General features: G+C 47.1%; 2 protein-coding genes and 1 non-coding gene across 3 annotated transcripts in view; 1 reads left to right on the plus strand and 2 right to left on the minus strand.

Annotated features, from left to right (window-relative positions):
* Positions 1-3,997: 3,997 nt before the first annotated feature.
* MCM4 (minichromosome maintenance complex component 4) lies at positions 3,998-20,275 on the minus strand. The gene is made up of 16 exons (XM_055127291.1): positions 20,038-20,275; positions 19,666-19,830; positions 19,417-19,577; positions 19,230-19,331; positions 18,876-18,971; positions 18,696-18,791; positions 17,127-17,265; positions 15,777-15,997; positions 13,715-13,835; positions 11,707-11,966; positions 10,296-10,661; positions 9,373-9,500; positions 7,918-8,125; positions 6,603-6,831; positions 6,070-6,203; positions 3,998-4,660 (listed from the first exon to the last, which is right to left on the minus strand). The coding sequence occupies exons 1-16, from the start codon at positions 20,105-20,107 to the stop codon at positions 4,568-4,570; spliced, it is 2,589 nt and encodes an 862-aa protein (XP_054983266.1). The 5' UTR covers positions 20,108-20,275; the 3' UTR covers positions 3,998-4,567.
* LOC129403029 (small nucleolar RNA SNORA2/SNORA34 family) lies at positions 18,139-18,274 on the minus strand. The gene has a single exon (XR_008629019.1). It is a non-coding gene; the product is annotated as a small nucleolar RNA SNORA2/SNORA34 family (small nucleolar RNA).
* Positions 20,276-21,240: 965 nt separating the features above from the next.
* The window catches only part of PRKDC (protein kinase, DNA-activated, catalytic subunit), a 150,763-nt gene continuing 150,232 nt past the window's right edge, over positions 21,241-21,771 (plus strand). Inside the window, exon 1 of the mRNA XM_004615377.2 lies at positions 21,241-21,385. Within this exon, the coding sequence (XP_004615434.2) occupies positions 21,241-21,385 (145 nt within the window). The remainder of the gene's footprint in view (positions 21,386-21,771) is intronic.

Consider the following 21,771-nt stretch of genomic DNA (forward strand, 5'->3'; position numbering starts at 1 on the left):
CCTTGAAAAGAACAATTCCTTGCTCGTCTAGGTCTGTGGCTCCAGGAGAACTTGGCTGGTGGAGACCAGCTCCCAGGCTGCTTCCATCAAATGGATGTGAGGTGCAGCTTGACTCCTGCCCTGTGCAATGGTGGGGTGCTTGCCTCCACGCTGGGAGGTGCCATGAAGACTTGACGGCTTCTAACCTGACCTGGTGATGGAAGCCAGAAAGGGACCTGTCTCTCCAGGCTACTTCCTCACTCTCCCCTCCACCTCACCTGCAAGTTTGGCTCTATACTCAGCCTCACGCTTGAATTCAGCCATGCCCACAAATAGCCTCCAGTGCTATAGAAGGCCTTTAACGGTCATCATCCAAGAATAAATAATTAGCACACAAGGCTTAACTTGTAACAATGCTGTAAGTAATCTCTTATACAAGGGCTTAATGACTCTAGGGTGAGGTACAACAATCTTCACGCATTTTCCTCTAGGAAAACTTGTTTGGATCGTTTTTAATGCATTACTCATAACAAGCCAAGCAAAATAAATTATTTAGTACCTGCTTTGGGGGCAGGCTTGGGTGGTGGTGGGAAGGTTTTTAGTAATGGCGGGAAGGTGTTATGATGGTGGGGGATTGGTGTTGGAATATTCAATTACTCCTGTAATGTATATGTAATAAATGTAAAATGTAACAAATTATTGTGAACTTTATAAAAGAACATAAAATTGGGGGGAAGGGAATAGCTGGGATCATGATAGGGGAAGGGCAGATGTATGGAGGATCACACAGGGCTCCCACCTTCGAGGTATGTGATCTCCTGGGTGAGCCCAGCCCTGAGGTGTCTCATATTCTCTCTTGCATCACAGGATTCAGTTCCCTCCAGAAATACCCAACAAGAACGTGTCAGGCTCTGTAGAAAAGATATGACATCTCTACTACCAGAAACAGGGGCAAGTTCCAGATGTAAACAGAAACTTCAAAGTCACTGGTGGGACAGCCACAGGACAGCCACATTTCCTTCAGGTGAAGTTCCCTTAAGACATTTACTTCAATTGCATATGCTCTAGGCATTAGTATATGCAGTTTTATATACTTTCACCCTGGATGTTTAAATACAAGGTTAAGAAAGTTATTACCAGGCTGAAGAGCATATATGAGTTAAGGCACATGCCCTGCCTGCAGCTGACACAAGCTCCATCAGGTCCCCTGAGCAGCACTGAGCAACCCTGGCGGCTTCCAGGACTGCTGGGTGGCTGGGACAGCTGGGGCAACTGCTGGGACTGCAGGGCAGGTGCAGGACCACATCTTCTCATGCGCAACTGCAGGCTCGCTCGGCCATGACAGACAGCAAGATGGTCGTAGGGCCTCAAAGGATTTTGGGAAGTGCTCCCTCCCCTGTATCACTGAGGCAGTTTGTGGGCGAAGACATTTTAGGCAGCACTTATAAAACACACACTTTCCGAAGTTCAGGCACTGTGCATACAGATTGACTTCAAATATGCTAACTTCCAATATTCTATTATCCTGGGCTAAAAACATAATTTTGAGAAAAAAACTGTTATTTCCTGCATCAACAGGACTATGCAAGGGAATAGGCTCCAGAACTTCATGATAGGATGATTTCTACCTATTTGCAGCAATGCTGCAATTTTTAACTGTGAAATTTATAATTTATAATGGTTTCCCTCCCCGCCCCGAGCAGAGCTCCCACGGCCGAAGACCTCCGGACCTAGCCACATCATGCTCCAGGCCCCTCTCCACACGTTCGGACAAGCCTCACGCATGAAGTACCAGCAGAGGAACCCAGGTGTGTGGGACCCGGGGCTGAGACCTCCAAGCCCGCTCGGATGGGGACTGGGCCTCTTCCACCCAGATTTCCCATTTTCCAGTAGCTAAGGGGTCACACACAGGCACTGCCCCCGGCACCATGTAATCCCAACAACAGCCAGTATCCAGAGACTTAAAACCAAGCTCCCGGAAGCGTGTGGCTGAGAAGAGGGCATCTTATAGCCTACTTCTCCCTCTGGGAGAACCTGGCAAGCTACCGAGAGTTTCCTGCCCACATGGGAAAGCCTCACAAACTTCCCATGGTGTATTAATATGCTAAAACCAGTAACAATACTGGGGCTCATTCCCCCTGACCCTGAAAGAGCCTCCAGTGGGGCATCGGGGCATCTTGGGAAGGACGAGTAAAGAGAAGCTTCTAACATCTCAGAACTAGGATGGAGATGTTACTGAGACTGCTCAAGAAATTTGATGATCAACGGGATGATGATGATGATAATGAACTGTGAAAGGGATGCATATGCACTTAAACAGGATGCATGTTAGGGGTAGTTAAGTCACTTGCTATATCCAGGGAGGGTTTTCCATTTCTTGGTTTTTCTTTAAGAGGTCACACTAGTGCTAGGGATTGAATGCAGGCTTCCTGCATGTAAAGCATGAACACTAGCCCTTTCCTTCATAATACCCACAGTGATGCACTTCTTAGCTCGTTTGTGTCAAGCACAAATACAGATTGATTTAGTTTGAGCTGTGAACTCAAGATATTTCCAGGGAACAGAGATAGTACAGGTTTTAATATACTTGCCTTGCATCCAGCCAATCCTCCACTGTCCAATTCCCAAAACTACCCTTACCCCTTTGAAGAGAGCCAAAGGTAAAAATCCTATTTTGAAACAGGAGAAAAAAATGGTCCAAGAACACAGTTGAACTGATTCAGACTTCTCAAAAATGTGACTGGCACCATGAAACCCTCTTGGCAATTCTGAAAACTTATAGCAGTGTATCCAAAAGCACCAGAATTACAGAATTTGTCAGATATAGTGAAGTGCTACAATAAAAAATTCTAGCTTTATCTCTTGCTTTGGGTCTTCATCAGCAAGAGACTTATTTTCATCGGTAAAAACAGTAAATATCAAGGCGTCAGCACAGTTCTATAGACTGCACGTAAGAATATTCACTAAAAGCTAGAGCAATACTACAGCACTTACCTTGCATGCAGCCAACATGGGTTTGATCTCTGGTACCCCATATAATCCCAAGAGCCCACTGAGAGTGATCCTTGAACACAGCTAGGTATGCCCCCACCCAACTCCCAAGAAGTACATCTAAATAGGGAGTTCAGGAAGTTGAACTTGCTTCAAGTTCCAGGAGGGACTGTGTCCCTCATTACATAGCATAGACTGTTACGCCCAGAGAGTAAGGTTCCTATCAGTTGGAGTTTCAAGAACATGGGTGACTGCATTACTAGCCAATCTATTTTGTTAGTTGGCCAAGCATCCTTTGCTGAAAACCTTAACCAAACCACCGCCTTCTTCAAAATATGAGACACTTTGATCTCCAAATACAAATTATTTTATGCTAAACATTTTTTTTTTTTTTGCTTTTTTGGGTCACACCTGGCAATGCACAGGGGTTACTTCTGGCTCTGCACTCAGGAATTACGCCTGGCCATGCTCAGGGGACCATATGGGATGCTGGGATTTGAACCCGGGTTGGCCGCGTGCAAGGAAAACGCCCTACCCGCTGTGCTATCTCTCCAGCCCCTATGCTAAACATTTTTTTGCAAACTATTTTATATTCAAAAAAATTTCCCCCCACATCCAATTGTGTGAACAGCTTACACCTGGCTCTGCCCTCAAGGGTCACTCCCGGCAGGGCTTGGGGGAAAGAAACAAATGGGGTGTTGGGGATCAAACCCAGGTCAGCCTCTGTACTTTATTAACAACTTTCAATTCTAAATTATTAAAGACATACTTGATACCTGCTGTAGCTGTCCCAGCCCCTGAAAGTTTTCTTTTTTTTTTCTTTTTTAGGGTCACACCCGACGATGCACAGGGGTTACTCCTGGCTCATGCACTCAGGAATTACTCCTGGTGGTGCTCAGAGGACCACATCGAATGCTGGGAATGGAACCCGGGCCGGCCGAGTGCAAGGCAAACACCCTACCTGCTGTGCTATCGCTCCAGCCCCTGAAAGTTTTCTTCTTAATCAGAAACATTTGACAAATTATTACTTCCATCCTTTATTTAATAAGATTTTATACAGTAGGAAAAAGTAACAGAGGTTCACGTAAACTTACCTAATCACTCCCAAGCATGTATTTTTCTCTGATAGTAATTGCAAGAACAAGCACTTAGAAGAAATAACACTTTCAAGTTGCAGCTGTGTGGGACTAAGGCTGTGGTCCCTCATTAAATAGCACAAACTGATATGCCCAGAGAGTAAGGCTCCTATCATAATTGGACTTTGAAGAGCACGGGTGACTACATTACAAAATCTAGCAAAAAAACTGAGTCAGCCACCTTCCAAAAAGACTGACATTAAGCTCTGTGCTTATATGCTCCTTATATGCAGATTAAAAGCCCTTTTGCTAGAATTGTTTTATCTATGTTTTTGTCAAGTGGCGCAACATTTTCACTTTCAGTGTTTATAAAACAAAAATAGTTTCCTGTGAAAAACAAATTCAGGCTAGAAATCTTTTTGGAGCTAACAAGTGATGTTAAGAACTGACTGATGTTGCGTATGTGTGCAAGTAAGTGCCGCGCCAACAGAGACAAGCAGAACACAGGACTGCTCAGGGCCTCAGAGCAAGCGAACAGTTTTCCCAGTCACTGTCAAGAAGTCATCATCAGCCAAGGCACGAAGTGCTTCTTCAAACATATCTTTGGTAATGGCCTTTGGGGAAGAGAAGAAAACAAAACATTTCATACTTCAAGTCTTCCTTTACATTACAAACAAGATTTCTACGTAAAAGCCCACCAGTCTCGTTTCTTTGGAAACACATACATATACACTTCTTATGCTTTAACTCGGGAAGTCAAACATTGCCTATGAAGGACCAGAGGGAAAATTTACCCCACACTGTCTCTTCTGCCCACTGTAGTCAGGGATGGCAAGTGAGTTAGGAAACAAATGAAGGGCTGGAAAGAAAGCTCAGTGGCAGGACAGGAGGCTCAGGTTTGATCCCTGGCATTACATGGTCCCCTGAACTCTGCCTGAAGCAATCCTGAGCAGAGCCAGGTATGGCCCCAGAACCCCCAATAAAGAAATTCAAACCAAGGGGGCTGGAGCGATAGCACAGCGGGCAGGGTGTTTGCCTTGCATGCGGCCAAACTGAGTTTGATTCCGAGCAACCCATATGGTCCCGTGAGCACTGCCAGGGGTGATTCCTGAGTGCAGAGCCAGGAGTAATCCTTGTGTACCGCCAGGTATGACCCAAAAAGCAAAAAAGAAAAAAATAAAAAGAAATTCAAACCAAGACAAAAACCAAAAGGATGAATTTGACTTACTTAGTTTTTAGATTGTCATGGGAAAACTTAGCTTATTCACAAAAAGGCACCATACTATTTTATTCCTAAAACAAACATGTATAGCATAGTAAAAAAAATCTACAAGCATGCTAACTGTCCAACTAATTAAAAATATTAAATGCATGCTACAGAATGCCATCCATTCATGATGGATGTATATTTAGGGGCTGGAGCAACAGTACAGCAGGCAGGGTGCTTGCTGTGCTTGCTGTGCCTGGGTTCAATCCCGGATACCATACATGGTCCCGCCCTGCCAGGAGTGATCTCTGATAACAGAGCAAGGAGTAAGCCCTTAACACCGCCATATATGGCCCCCAAAATCAAAACCAAAACAACAGAAGTATATTTACCATCAAAAATGCCAGGTTAAAGAATAGAGGATGGGGCCATAATGATAGTATAGCAGGTAGAATGTCTGTTTTGCACACAGCTGACCCGGGTTTGATTCCCAGCATCCCATATGGTCCCCCTAGCACCACCAGGAGTATTTCCTGAGTGTAGAGTCAGGAGTAACTTGAACATCACCAGATGTGACCCAAAAAGTCACAAACAAAAAATAAAAAACAAAAAGGGCCAGGAAAATAGCTCAAAAGGCTGGGATATGATCCTGCTACTGGAGTCCTAGTTCAGTGACGGGGACCAGGGAAAGTGCTCGAAAGGTTTAAGTATAATCCTGCTATGGGACCACAAGGTACCCTTGACCACCAAGCCAGACTCCTCCTCCCCAAGTCCCCCGGCACTGTTGGGTGTGAACAATTACATAAGAACACTTACTGTATCAGACTGTCCCCTAAAATCTTCAAAAAGTTGCTGGTATTTCAGAGCTGGTGTTTTGCCCTTAGATAAAATCAGCTTTTTCAATGCTTCTGCTAACTCTTCTTTCCGTTTTCGAGATGTGGCACTCATTCCTGATTGTAAAAGAAATTAATGAAAATTATTTGTGCTTTTATGTTACTAAAAATTTTTTGAATTTTCATTAAATACTCCCAGAACTTCATCCAACAGCAGTTCAGTGGTTAAATGCTATATTCAAAGCCATGAGGAACTTGGAAATTGTTTCTAATTTTCTATAAGCCAAAGGCTGGGTACTTTTCCCTGAAACAACCCCATAATCTGTATAGCAAGCACACCATGTTCATTAAGAAACAAATTACATCTTTAAACAAATCACACTCATGATTTATCAGAGATTAAGAGTAGGTTTTTGACAATAACTTCTATGACATTCCCGAAGTCTTCTTGTTGAATATGAAGTTATTTCTATGTTTCAGTAATGTTCATGTGTTTCTATGTTCAACACAACAGACCTGTAGTAAGAATCGATATGTCCACAATGCCAGTCCGAGGGTCAGTTGCAGACTGCTTCAGAGCTTCCCGGTGCAGGCGCTTGGCTTCTTCAACATCAATTGCTTCGACTTTGTTTGAAAACCTTACTTTAGCATGGGCCTCTGCCAAGCGAATCAATGATTCCAGCTGACGAGGGTACGCGGAAACCATACCCCGGCTACTTCCAATTTTCCTCATGTCTACATATGCCTAGTAATGGCAGACAAAGAAAAACCAAAACTGAGTAACATGAGTTGTCCTTTCAGAATGGGGTTTTAAGTGAGGACTCTATTAATCAAATGGAATTCCTGCCTGCCTGCCATGCACAGGTGCTGATCCCATCTGTCTCACTGTTCCTCAATGGGATGTAGTGGAAGTCTGAAGGAGAATGGAAGACAGGCAGCGAAGGTCATGTGGTCTGCTCTCCTACGGTAACAGGATACAAGGCAGGGGGGATTAACCTGCCTTACATCCTCCTCAGACACCTTCACTTCTATCTCCAAGGGGCCATTTAAAGAAATAAGTGAAGTATTACTGGGCTAGCAACAAAAAGTAAGTTATGTTAAACATACAGATAATAGAATTTTATTATTCAACAACCTACAAGAATATAAAAATGATCAAACATCATCTGTAGCTATCATTGGTGCATTTTCAGGATGTGACAGAAAAGCGAAAGTTTAAATAACTGGGGGCTGGAGCAATAGCACAGCGGGTAGGGCATTTGCCTTGCACATGGCCAAGCTGGGTTCGATTCCCAGCATCCCATATGGTCTCCTGAGCACCGCCAGGAGTAATTCCTGAGTGCAAAGCCAGGAGTAACCCCTGTGCATTGCCAGGTGTGACCCAAAAAGAAAAAAAAAAAGTTTGAATTACTGAACATGTACCATCTCGCAAATTTGCAATATACAATTTATTAATTCATTTTATTTTTTTAGAAGCAAAAAAGTAGATGACTTGTCTAGAATCACAATGTTATTACAGAATCTACTATTATTTCAATTTACACATTCTTATCTTGAATCCTTTCCCCCTTTATGTAACTTGGAAAGCCAATTTTCTAACAGGATGAAAGAGAGAAAAAGGTATGTTATCCTTTGTGTGTGCAGAATCTGGGGCTACACCCCGAGGCCTAACACACGTTAGGGCAGTTACTCTAACTGAGAAAGAGGGCTATATCTCCAGTCCCAGAATGTTATTTCTACGGGAGGAGGGGATGGGTGGCTAGTTAGTTTTTGGGTATGGGCCAGAAAAAGATTTTTTTCCTCAGCCTTAAAGCAGACACACATCTGTTACCTCAATGAGAGCCTGGCTGGCATCCTGGCTCAGTCGAGGCATGATGGTGCTATGAGCATAAGCAATATAGTCCTTGAGCACAGCCATATCCATGAACTCCTCCTCCATCTGCTCCTTGCTCTGGTAGTACAATGCCACAAGGTGGTGAGCTAGACGCCTGTCATAGGCTTCATCCTGAGGGTCTAGCATGAGGAAGATCAAATCAAACCTGAAAACAAAAACAAAAACAGTTGTTTCCTGAGTCCGGATGACAACATACTTCCAAGTGTAATTTAAGAACTAGCTTGAACCACCGGTCCAGAGCTACCTACCAAAGTACCACGAATATGTATTAGTCAGGGCTGCAAGAAGAAACACATCTGTCTAAGTGCTTAAAAAGCTCCCAGTGGCTCTTGAAGCACTACTGCTATCCCCAGTAGGGCACCCATATTTGGGGCTCTTAGGTCTGCCCAGAACAGCTGGATCAAAGAAAGCATCCTCAGGGCTGGAGCAACAACACAGCAGGGAGGGTGTTTGCCTTGCACGCGGCCGTCCTGGGTTCAATTCCCAGCATCCCATATGGTACCCTGAGCACCACCAGGAGTAACCCCTGAGCATCACTGGATGTGACCCAAAAAGAAAAAACAAGGAAAAGAAAAAAAGCATCTTCCCAGTGAGCCAGACGGTGCAGGAGTTAAGGCACTTGCACTGCATGAGGCCAGCCCTTGACCAACCCCCAGCACATGGTCTTTCAAGGATTTGCTGGGCACAGCTCTGGAGGTTCCTGAGCATCACTGCATCCTTGGTGAACTGCAAGGGCTCTTGGCCTAGAAGGACCGTGTGGCCTCCTGAGCACTGTTTGGGAGAACCCCCTCCAAGTGCCTTGAGGTAAAAGTTAAAGTTCATTTACAAAATACACCAACATTTGGGCGGCTGGAGCAATAGCACAGCAGGTAAGGCATTTGCCCTGCATGCGGATGACCCGGGTTCAATTCCCAGCATCCCATATGATCCCCTGAGCACCGCCAGGGGTAATTCCTGAGTGCAGAGCCAGGAGTCCAAGAGAAACCCCTGTGTATCGCCAGGTGTGACCCAAAAAGAAAAAGAAAACAACAAGAACAAAAACCAAACCCAACATTTGGAAGAGTGAAGTTCAGTGCAGATTCATAGATCTGCTACAAGTTTTTGAGCCTTTTCTATGTGAAACTATATTCTTTGCTGAATCCTTGCACTGACTCTTAATAGTGCCATTAAAACAAAGATCAAAGTTTTGACTGATAAGCTTCTGAAAAGGGTATTGAGGTGAAATCTCCTAATAAATTCTGAAAATCAGTATTAGACCCATAACCAACTCAATATGAAAACTTGTATCGGAGCAAGGTTTATGACATTAGCCATTGCATTTTAATAGTTCATTTCCTAAATCTCATTCTGAAAAATCTGAAGATAAACAAAATGAAAACATTTGTTTCATACCTTGACAATAATGTGTGAGGCAACTGAATATTTTCAATGGTGGTTTTTTTTGGATTCCACTGAGACTCGATAGGATTTGCTGCTGCCAGGACAGACGTTCGTGCATTAAGTTGACAAATAATCCCAGCCTAGTGGAGAAAATAGTGCAATTAGAAGCCTCACCTTGAGGCTGAGAGGAACTGTGTGAGCTTCCGTTACCTGGCATGTCCCTGTCTGTATAGGAGTCACTTGGACCTGGAAAGGTGAACCCTATGGTTCCACCTGGGGAAAATGCATTATTTGTATTCATGCCAATGGCCAGATTTCAGATAGATATATGCTATAATTGTATCTTTTTCAGAAGTCAACCCCCTCTGTGATATTTAGGACAAACCCAAGTTCTATGAATACCACATGGCAGTGGTTAGTACCAAGAAAAAGTTGAAAGGGAATCTTGGAGCAAGTGATAGCTCAGCGGACTGGAATGCGAATGCGTGCCTACAAGAGGTAGTTCTATTGCTTGTACCTCAAGGTCCCCTTAGCCAAGCACCATAGGGAGTTCCTAAGCCGGATTGGCCCTTGAGTAGCACTAGGTATGGCTCAAAAAACAAAGATAGGGGGATCCTAAAGAAAAATTATTCATATTTAGTTCAATCTGATATGAAGTCTTTACCAGATGCTCAAACTTAAAATCAAGGTAACACTGCAGGTGCATAGGCATTCATTTTGTACTTAAGAATAGAAAATGTGGGTCCAGAGTGATAGTCCAGTAGGCAGGGCGTTAGCCTTGCAGTTGAACTGGGTTTGATCTCCAGCATCCCGTATGGTCTGCAGAATACTGCTAAGAGTGATCCCTGAGTGCAGAGCCAGAAGTGATTCCTGAGTATCATTCAGTGTGGCCCCAAAGCCAAACCAACCAAGAAAGAATGGAGAGTGCTACTCACCTTTGCAATAGAAAGAGTCTGCTGTTCCATGACTTCATGCAGTACTGATCTTGTGCTTTCATTCATCTTGTCAAACTCATCAATACAGCAGATTCCATTGTCACTCAGGACCAGGGCACCAGTCTGCAGAACCAGCTGTCTTGTTTCAGGGTCTTTCATTACGTACGCGGTGAGGCCTACTGCACTGGAACCCTTACCTGATGTATACTGACCCCTGGGGACCAGGTTGTACACATACTGCAGCAGCTGGGACTTGCTGGTCCCAGGGTCACCACACAGTAGGATGTTGATCTCAGCACGAAATTTGCCCCTTCCCGTGTGACTAAAATCCTTTCTTGTTCCACCAAAGAGCTGAAGCAAGATTCCCTAAACAAACAAGTGAACATATCTAAACATTCTTTTACTTTAGCTTAATGGAGTTAAAACTACTCTATGAAATAAATATAATAAAGAATTAAAAGAAGGGGTGGGAGCAATAAAACAGTGGGTAAGGCACTTGCCTTGCTTGGGGTGGACCCGGGTTTGATTCCCGGCATCTTGTACTGTCCACTGACTACTGCTAGGAGTAACTACTGAGTGTAGAGCCAGGAGTAACCCTGAACAATTGCTGGTGTGGTCAGCAAAACAAAACAACAAAAAAGAGGAAGATATAAGAACTTTGTAACTCTATCTCATGGTAATACAATTTAAGGAAAAGAAAAAAGTAATGTGGAGTTCACGCCCAATTCAATCAGCTTAATCAATGGCTGAACAAACAGCAGTACTCCAACATTATTTAAAACAAAACAAAAAACAACACATTTGCCCTGCATTATACCAATCCCAGTTGGATCCCCAGCACTAAATATGGTCCCTCAAGTAGGGGTCACTCCTGAGCAGAGAACCATAATAGCTCAGGAGCATCACGGGATATGAGTCTCCCTCAAAAACAAGGGAGGGGAGAACAGTTCTTAACATAAGCTCTCACCACTATGCCAGAGTGGGGTTATAGTACATCCCTATTTGGACCCCATGTGGGTTCTCTTACACTTACACTTAGAAACATGTACACTCAAGATAGAGATAAGAAAAAATGAAGAGTGACACTGTGGTTCTCAGTCAATAACCAAATCTGGATGGGAATGTGTGCTCTGTCAAGCAGGCAGTAGCTCTTACCCTACATGGAGAATGGGGGGGATGCATATCATTGACATATTCATTTAATGCCAAAGAATGACAAAACCCAACAAGCTAAAAATATATATGCTTGGGATTGAAGAGATAGTACAAGGGCAATTCACTTGCCTTTCGTGAAGCCAACTCTGGTTTGATCCCCAGAGTTGTCACCAGGAGTGGTTCTGAGCACAGACTCAGGAGTAAGCCTTGTGTCACTGCCAGGTGTGGCCCAACCACAAAAACAAGTTTCAGTTACCTTCTTTATATCTTCATGTTCATAAATGCTTGGAGCCAAGGCTGAAGCAAGTCTCTCGTAAATATCTGGTTTCCTGGAAAGTTCCTTAAGCAATTCCACACGTTTCTCTGAGAAGAGTTTCTGTTCTGCCTCTTCATCAAGGCCATGCAGACGTTTTGCATCCGTTTTTTGATAATGAATGACATCCATGTGGGTTTTGTAGACAGACTTCACATTACTCACTCTTGGATTGACTCGAATAGGAACAGCTCGATAGATGCCTGAGGGCACAACCATGCGAAGGTCAATACACTACTACACACAACAGGCAGTGCTGAGAAGAGTGTAAACTCACAATACACCTTAATGGCTAAAGGCAAGGACTCAAGCCCACTGAAGGGGCAAGCCAAGTTGAAAGGGCAGAGGTAAAAATGTGTTATTTTGTGACCACCTGCTATCACGGAGCCCTGCTAGGTGTGACCTGGTTCCATTCTCAGGCTCCTGCACTCAACTGCCAGCCTGGTTGGCTGACAGTTTGTGGTGGGGCCCCTTGGAGCTTGTGAATATGCCTGAGACCCCACTTTCCCTGCCCCCCAAATAAGAGTCAGATAGCACTTGCCTTGCCAAGCACCCAATGTAAAAGGAGGTTCTACCCTGCAACCAGAAAAACTTACCTATTTTCTAAGGAAAACAATTTAAACAACAAACAAGAATCTCATTTTTATCTATTTTTTTTTGGCTCTTATTTTTAGGCCACACTTGGTGATACTCAGGAATTACTCCTGGGTGGTACATGGAGGACCATAAGGGATGCTGGAGACCAAACTTGGGTTGGCTGCATTTCAGACAAATACCCTACCCACTGTACTATCATAACTCCAGCCCCATGTATTTTTTTTTTTTAAGAATCATTTTTGAATTTCAAACAAGAAGTCTTGGAATTGGAATACAGATCAAAGGGCTGAGTACCTGGTTTGCTGGTTGAGTCCTACAAAGTACCAGCCTGTCCTACCTCCCCAGCCCAAATGGGTCCTTCTAATGAGGTAGGTGCAGTCCCTGTTCTGCTGTCAAACTGCATTGAAATCTTTGGTCCAGAATTTAAATTTTCTCTAAGTTTTTCACCTGCAAAGTGCAAATTAATGAATGATGCAAGTGAAGGGTAAAAGAAACTCTAGAAAATGTTGCACAGATACAAAATAAGTATCAGCAATTTTGTGACAGTGAATTTCCAGTAAAAATAAATAGATCACTTCAAACAAATGCCATTTGACTATAACCTGTTCACACGAAGAATAGTCTGTGTAATAAAAGTATTCCATGACTGGATTTAAAAAAATAATATATGTGGGGCACTTGCCTTGCAGGCGGCCGACCCAGGTTCAATTCCCAGCACCCCATATGGTCCCCTGAGTACTGCCAAGGGTGATTCCTGAGTGCAGAGCCAGGAGTGACCCCCTCTGTGCAGAGCCAGGTGTGAGCCAAAAAGAAAAATAAAAAAAAGAAAAGACAATAAAAAAAAATATATTTTGGCAGGCTGGGAGAAAGATTGGGCCACACATAGCAATGCTCAGAGGTTACTGTCTCTCGCTGCCCATGTGCAGGTGACCTACACGCTATTGTGCTATCTTTCCAGCCTCATGACCTTTTTTTTAATGTTAAGAAAAAATGAAAGTTGTCTTTTTTAATAGAGAGCAGATCATTATTGGTAGAGTTCAAATAGCCAAGAGAATGCAAATTTCCCCTCAAAAGCAGCAAGAGGGGCCAGAGAAATAATAGTTCAAAGTTCATCCTATTGCATGCTTTGTACACATATGGTCTGGATTTGATTGCTGGCACTATCTGGTCCTCAATACCACCAATAGTGACTTCTGAGCACTAAGCACCACCAGGTGTGGCCCAAAAAACAAAAAAGGTGGAGGTCATCAAGAAAATGAATTGCCCTAGAGTTCAAGGCTTATGGTCTGTTTTCTGTGGGCCATATCATTGGAATAAACCAGACCTACTGCACCGACACCACCTATCTTCATACCTGTAACATTCACTCTGTCCCCAGGTTGAACTTTGTCAACAAGATCATTGTGAGCAAAAAGTACCACAGTATGAGGGGTTTGCCCTGCAGGCATATCTTCGGGAGACTCTTGAAGTTTGATCTGAAAGAGAAGGGATAACAGAAAACTCAGCAAAAACAGAAAGCACAAGACACAACAAAAAAGAGAAAAGGAAGTTGCTTGTAGGTGGACAAGCACAAATTTCTAGGCTCACGGTTAGGCACCACGTACCTCTTCACGCCACTCTATCTCACAGAGACTTGTGAAATATATCTATTATTGTTCTTTTGAGTTTTGGAGCCAGATGTGTTCAGGAATCACTCCTGGCTGTCGGGGATCATATGTGGTGGTAGGATTGAACAAGGACAGCCCACATGCAAGGCTTGAGCCTCAACCCCACACATTATATGTCCAGTCCTACGAGTTTAGCTCTGTGTACCTGATCTGCCGAGCACCCACCATATTCTGCTTTCTGTCTAGGTTCTGGAGACTGAAACAGAAGTCTGTTCTCTCAGGGAGGGGACAAATAGCATGTACAAAGACAGGCCTGTGTTTGGCTGAGACAATGTCAGAAAAGGCAGGGTCGTGGGGAGGATCCACAGTGTGTGGAGCGGGTAGGGTGCTTGCTTTGCACAGGGCTGATTTTTGTTCACCCCCAGCACCCTCTATAGTCCCCCAAGCCCCATGAGGAATGATGCCTGAACACTGCCAGGTATGGCATTTCTGCAGGCCAGAGAAGGCTAGATCCCTTATTGAGTGAAGCTCCAAAAGGACCTAATAATGGTCGACTGCTTCAGCTCTCCCTGTTGGCAAGCATCCTAGCAACAGACTTCCTCAGCAGAGCAGGGACAGTCTGAGAAAGCCTTGCCTGTGCACACGGTACCCCCATCTTCCTGAGTGCAGACTTTGGTCTCTCTTAGTTCTCAGAGAACTGCTCTGCTCCTGTGGCTTTTTCCTTGTTTCCCTTTCGCTCCCTCAGAACTGTCAAAGAAAAGCTGTTTTTATTTCACTGCTGGTCTCTGCCTGAAATTATTTTTCTGCACCCAGAAAGGTCTGGATAAGGCCTAGGACAGACTTTCCTTTCCTGAAAATAGCAATCCCTTGCTCGGGATTGGGGAGTCCTCAGCTCCCCAAGAAACCTGGAGGTTGGGATCTCTCCCTTAGTGGTTTGAAACAAGTGCGCACAGGCACAGCTTGCCAGCTACCTGGTGAGGCTGGCAAGACCTAAGGTCTGCATGGTGCAGGAGCTCATTGCAGTCTTTTTCCAGACTAAGATCTCCCTGGCACTCCAGAGTGGAAGCCGCCTCTCTCCTCACTTCATGGAAGTTACCCAGGGCCCCACACCACTGTGTTTCTAATTCTTCACACTATGTTGACATGCTACATTTGCTCCTTTAATCTGTGCCAACACTAAATGAAAATATATCTTAAACGAACCTTAAACCCATTGGTAAGTTATATTTTCAATATTCTCTCTACCTGACATTAAAGATTAAGTACTGTCAGGGTTGAAGTGACAGTACAGCAGGTAGGGTAGGCCTTAAGCGTGGCCCGGGTTTGATTCCCAGCATCCCATTTGATCCCCTAAGCACCACCAGGAGTAATTCCTGAACATCATAGGGTGTGGCCCCAAAACAAAAATGAAATGAAAGAAGGCACCCAAACAGTCTTTACCAGAACAAGTTGTAAAATATCAGAATTTAGCCAAGTAATTTTTGTTGATCTTTAATGTTTTACTGGTATCTGATATTATGTACGTTTTCAGTTTTAAATATTTCCTACAAAAACACTTCACCTTTAATAAATCACTGAAGGATAACTAATGCCAGGGTGCTTAAAATTTCCAGCTACAAGCTGCTAACAAAACTTCCCATCAGACAATTAAAAAACAGATGTACACTATTTAGAAAGCACCGTTCAGGGGATCTAAGTGGACACACTGAATTTTGTTTTTTGAGGATACAAACTAAGGGAAGAATAAAGGCAAACAACAACAACAACAAAAAAACAAACCCAAACAAACTCATGCCAAAGAGGACATACCATTTGCTTGTCGGAGAACATGGAGCGGTTGTGAATGAGTGCCATGCTGTGGGTGGTGTGGCAATGCTCACAGACACAGGGTTCAGCAATGCGACCTCGGTCAATCTCCACCCGGGCTGTGTACATGCACACCTGGCACTGGAAGAAGGCTTCCTGCATCTCTGGAATCAGCTGGGATGTCCTGATCACCATGCCACTAATGGTGATGAGTTGGTCGATGTCTGCATGGGGGAAGAGAGGTCAAGCAATGCTCACAGGGCATCCACATGCATTTTCCATGCCTTCCCTCCCTGGCCAGGGAAGGTGTAGATCTACGTGGATTAAGCAGATCAGAACCTTCTGTCAGGCGGGTGGGGATGGCTGGGTCAGAGCCAGGCTATCATCCTCTGTCTAGTGTGTCCTACTTTCAATTTTGACGGACCTCTTTCCCTTGGGATCTCACCAATAGGGATCTCACCCATTTGCCCTTACTCATGTGCCTCTTTTCTGGCTCTAGCGCCATACTTAGAATTCTGATGCTTTTGCCTATTTTCCCCACTATAGTCTATTTGTTTCTGCCTATATGATTTTTTTTCTGCTCTCCAGTAAATCCTTACTGTAATCCATATTCCTATTTACTACGAATTTTTCCCACCCAGGGCTGATGCTTTTTCTATCTGGGACACAATACCTCTGGATTTTTCCCTTTTTTGGGGGTGGGATGGTCATACCAAGCAGTCCTCGGGGTTTAGTCCTGGCTGTGGGGTCAGGGATCACTCCTGGTGGGGTTTGGCAGACCATATGAAATTGAACGGTTGGCTGCGTGCAAGGCAAGAGCCCTACTGCTCCAGCCCCTCCATTATAACTTTTCTGCTATTTTACTTTTCAAGGTAGATTTCTCTCCTGAGTCAGGATAGGAATATTTTATATTTTTCTATAATTCAGAATGTTTCTGAAAACATTATTTTTGGGTAAGCTCACCTTAAGAAGTGTAACCTTCAATAAATATTTTTATATAATTTTAATTACTTTAAAGAGGCACAGCAGGTTCAAAAACATATAAAATCTATTATTTCACAATCCCTCACCTTTACTATTACCACCATTCTTTCTCTCTTTCTTGGGTTACACCCTGGGGCATTTAGGGATCATTCCTGGTGGGGTTTGGGGGACCAAACGCGGTGCTGGGGTTGACTGAGTGTACAAGACAAGCACCCTTCCTGCTTTACATACTATCTCTACGACCCCCTCACCAGTGTTCATTTAAACCCAGGTTTGATCTCCACAACACACCATATGGTCCCTCGAACCAGCTAGGAGTAAGTCCTGAGTACCGCTGGGTATGGCCCCCAAAACAAAACAAAAAATTACCTTCTGGATTCAAATTCCTCATATTCCTAGTCTTCAATGCGTTGTAAGGTCTTACTTGAATCTGATGTTCTAAGATTGAGTCAGGATAACGATCAAAGAATATTTCATTGACAGCCATGTCAAAAGTTGGAATAACTTCCTATGAAAACAGGAACACAAGGACGCCAAACTAAGTTTACATTCATACATTAAGGTTAAACTTAATAAAGCACTCTGGACTAAATGTTGCCACACGCGTCTTACATGTTCAGGGCCCTGAATTAGACACCCAACATCAAATGCCTCCTTACCCCCGCCTCCCAGCATGGCTAGGCGGAGTCCTGTTAGCCACCAAGAGGAATGGAGGGGGAGAATAAGGAAAAATGGAAGAAAGGAAAGGAATCCAAATTAAGAAAGTAGGGGCTGGAGCTATAGCACAGTGAGTAGGGCATTTGCCTTACATGCACCCAACCTGGGTTTGATTCCCAGCACCCCATATGGTCCATCCCCTGACCACTGCCAGGAGTAACCCCTATGCATCGCTGGGCATGACCCAAAAAGAAAAGAAAAAAAAAAAGTATAAAAAGCACCTACCGTAATCTAAAAATGTTACCCTATATAACCACACACTTGCTTACTTGCTGTTCAAAGTAGGTATAATGAGCTATCTCAGTTCTCTGCATATTCTCATCTCTGTTAAATGTGATCATATATACCGAAGTGCCTTCACAGTGTTTCGGTTCATTTTCGGCTTTTAATTAGTAACATGAAGGATTTGGGGATTTTTCAAGTCTTATTTTTCCCTCCATAATGAAGTATTAGGATAAATTAAATCATAAATATTCTTCCAAGTTAACATTTGTTCCCTGTTTAGCAGATAAGGAAATGTCCCCTGGAAAACCAAAGAATGTGACTAAAGTCAACATAGCTGTTAAACAGCAAAATGAAGATTTACTTATTTACTTTGGTGCTTAAAAAAGTTTAATCTGGTTCCTTTGGCCAGAAGCCATTTGTGAAGGTCTCCCAAAGTATGGGTTGTTTCTTCCAAATGAAACAGCCATTCTCACTGAGATTCCAGAACAGCCAACAGATCACAGGAAGATAGTCCTCTGGGCCTCTGTTTGAAATCAACAGCTACAGAGTAACTACTGATCTTCAGTCAGGGCCCCAAAATGAAGATTTAAAACCAAGACTGCCTTCATCTAAATCCTGGTGATAGAAACCTATAGCTAAGAACTTCTTTAATAAAGTCTGGTCATAAGCCTACAGGAGAAAGATAATATAGTATTGTCTGCAAGAGATTGTATAATGAAGTATGTAATGAAGTCATAGAATATTTCAAAAGACAATTTACTTCAGACCTAAGAGGAATGGCCAAAGTTGTTAACTAAGGTTCACTATCACTTTACACATGCCAGCAACAAACACTGCTAATCAATGACATACTACATTGACAATACTATACATTCCAACTTCAGAAATGTTAGTAGTTTGTGTGCTTTGGAAGCAGTCTCTCCACTGACAAGAAAATGTGGCTTTCCAGATATACTCCTCCATGCTAATTAATCAGGGTCCAAACAAATCCCTTACCTGTGGGTAGCAGATGAGCTGTCTATACAGATTTTTGTCAAACGAGTTTATGTGTTCACTGTTTACATTTAAAAATGGTTCCCCAGTAACATTAATCTGCAAGATAAAACCACAGTTACAGTCTGCTAATTTTGCTTTTAAATGAATTCTTTGAGTTTGCAAGCAAGAGTATTCGGTTACCTCGGCCAGCCGTTGCATGTATACCGGTTCGGTAATATCTATGCCCCCATCTTCTTCTTCTTTAGCCACAGGGTCAACAAAACGTTGAATAAACCTCTTGATGCAGAGAAAAAATTAAGTTCAATGCGTGAAATGAGCCAAACGTTAACAAACAGAAGCCAATTCAGGAGTGCGCCAGGAACTGGAGACAACACACACGTATGATTTTCTTACTGAGCACTAGAGGGCTGGAGACGCGGCCAAAGGAGGCACACTCCGCACGGGTGACGTCAGAAACTCAGCCCAAGCACCCCGACCACTAGATACCTCCCCCAGCGCTGTCGGCGGTGAGGCACGAATTCTAACACAGCTCACCTGAAAACTTTCTTTGCACGTCGCCACGTTTACATCCGTGCCCCAGATCACGAGCTTCTGTCCCAGCGACTGCTCGCTCGCCGCTATTTCCTCCGCGGCCGGCTGCGGGAGAGGACAACCGTGTTACCGGGTACTGCCCACCCGGTGTCCCCCGCGGCGTCCCGGGGGGGCCGGGCCGCGTACTCACGCCGTCAGACTGCAGGTCCACCTGCAGCCCCTTCCGCGAGGACCCCAGGTCGGGCCTCTGCCGCACCGGGGTGCCCCTGACGCCGCTCCTTGGGGTCCCCTCCACGCGGGAGCTGGGGGTGCCATACGTCAGCGGCGAGCTCACGTCGAAGTCGGGGATGCCTGGGGGGCAAAGAGCCGCGCTGACCCCGGGTTCGGGCGCACCCCAGCCCCACCCCCCACCCCGGGGCCCGGCCCCCTCGGGACCCACCGGGCACGTGCATCTGCGGGGGGCTGGAAAACATGGCGTCCGCGGGGACGGGGCTCTGCAGCTCGGCTCCGGGCGACGTGGGCATGGGCTGCAGCTCGCCCGTCGAGGTCGAGTCCTCGCCTCTCCGCCTCTGCGACGGCGGGGACCGGGCGTCGTCACTCCGCGCTGGCGACGCGAAACACGACAGACGCCCGTCAGCGGCCGTGCTAGGGCCCGGCCCGCGCGCACAAGCGCCTCCGAGCCCGCGACGGGCGCCCGGCGCTCCCCGGGGCGCGCCGCCGCCTCAGAGGCCCGGACGGGCGCCCCATAGCCCGCGCCCCGCGCCTCACCCGGCGCACCCGGGCGGCGGTGGCGGTGGCGGGGAGCACTTACGCGTCTGCGCGGGGGTGCTCCGTCCGCGCCGGCCGCTGCGGCGGCTGGGGGTCGACGCCGGGGACGACATGATGCTCCGCTGCCGGTGGCCGACAGGTCAGGCCCCGCCGCCCCGCCCGCGCTCGGCTACAGCCCCGGGGCTCGGCCGCACAGACTCCCGCGAAAGCTGCGGGCGGATGGCGCGCTTGGGCTCTGTCCCGCTTCCGCTGTTTGCCGCCAGTTCCCGCGCGCCACGCCCTCGGCGGCGAGCAGCCAATGAGAGCGGCGCCCTTGGCGGCGAGCAGCCAATGAGAGCGACGCCCTCGGTCGGCCCCGCCCCGGAAGGCGCCGCCGCTCCCTGCGAAACTTCGGCACGGGCGGCAGAGGCGCTGCTGAGGCGGCTTCGGAGCAAGTGAAGGGGCCGTTTTCGCGGGAAATCGGCGGGGCGGGGCGGAGCGGAGTGGCTGGCTCTGGGGGACTTAGAGGCAGAGGGGCTTAAGACTCAGCCCAGGCATTTTCACTGGGAGTGCGTCCTCACGCCCTTTCGGGAGCCCAGCCTCCGTGTGGCGGTTGGGGGCCTCACCCTGCGGCGGTACTCCATCGCGGGGCCGGTCCCGGGGCTCCCGAGTGCAGCCCGGGAAGACTGGACCCGACCCCCAGACTTTCGAGCCGCCCCCGCGCGCTCGGGGCGGCTCCTCGCTCCCCCCAGACGCGGTTGGGAACGCCACGGCTTAGTTAGGAAACGCGCGCCGCGTTCCCGCCGCGGCAGGCCACGCCCCCGGCCGCCGGGGCCCGCCCCCAACCGGGACTTCCGCCGCGCACGTGCCCTGCTGCCCCGCGCTTCCCGCCGCGGCAGGCCACGCCCCGGGCCGTGCCTCCTCTCGCGGCAGGCCACGCCCCCAACCATTAGGGCCCGCCCTCAGCTGGTTTTCCGCCGCCGCCTTGCGCGTCCCACTGCGGCAGGCTACGCCCCCACCCGTATCTGCCGCTTCCGTCCCGTGTCTCTTGCTGCGGCAGGCCACGCCCCTAGCCGTGCCTGCCGCATACACCGCGCTCTTCCCGCCGCGGCAGGCCACGCCCCCGGTCGCCGGGCCTCGCCCCCCAGCCGGACCTGCCGCACCCGCCCCCCGCTTGTTGCGGCGTTAGGCCACGCCCCCGGGCGCCGGGGCTCGCCCCCCAGCCAGCTTTCCGCTGCCGGCGCGCAGGCGCCCTGCATCCCGCGCCATGGCGGCGTCCGTGCGCGCCTCGTTGCTGCAGCTGCAGGAGTGCCTGTCGGCCCCCGAGCGCTCCGCGTCCGCGCTGGCCGCCTGGCAGCTGGTCCGCGCCGTGGGCCAGGAGTGCGTGCTGAGCAGCGGGCCCGCGCTGCTGGGTGGGTAGCGGCGGGCAGCGTCCTGAGGCTGCCTCCAGCTCCTCTTGCCGGCTTGCTAACTTTCCTCTCCCGTGCCTCGCTGCTGCGGAGCCGAGATGCATGCTTGCTAACTTTCCTCTGTGCCTCGCTGCTGCGGAACCGAGATACATACTTGCTAACTTTCCTCTGTCCATGCCTCGCTGCTGCGGAGCCGAGATGCATGCTTACTAGCCTTCCTGCAGGGCCGGGACAGAAGGCGTCGCCTTCGGGATCAGTGGCGCTCACCAGCAGTTTAGAAACGGCACTGCTTGCAAATTCCTTTCAAAGAAACGTGCTAAACTGGGGCTGGGGAGATAGTCCTGCTGGGAGCCATCCCAGCCCCCAAGCACAAACAAACCCCGAAATTA

Source organism: Sorex araneus, chromosome 2, assembly GCF_027595985.1.
Source record: "Sorex araneus isolate mSorAra2 chromosome 2, mSorAra2.pri, whole genome shotgun sequence".
Taxonomy (NCBI): domain Eukaryota; kingdom Metazoa; phylum Chordata; class Mammalia; order Eulipotyphla; family Soricidae; genus Sorex; species Sorex araneus.

Bases quoted from the DNA above. Each gene is read 5' to 3' on its own strand.
- MCM4 (XM_055127291.1), bottom strand. From the start codon at position 20,107: ATGTCGTCCCCGGCGTCGACCCCCAGCCGCCGCAGCGGCCGGCGCGGA. The intron at 13,836-15,776 runs GTATGTCCTCTT...CTTCTCTTTCAG, and splicing joins TGTTCTCCGACAAGCAAATG to ATCAAACTTCAAGAGTCTCC. The intron at 11,967-13,714 runs GTATGAAGATAG...TTGTGCCCTCAG, and splicing joins GGACAGAGTGAATGTTACAG to GCATCTATCGAGCTGTTCCT.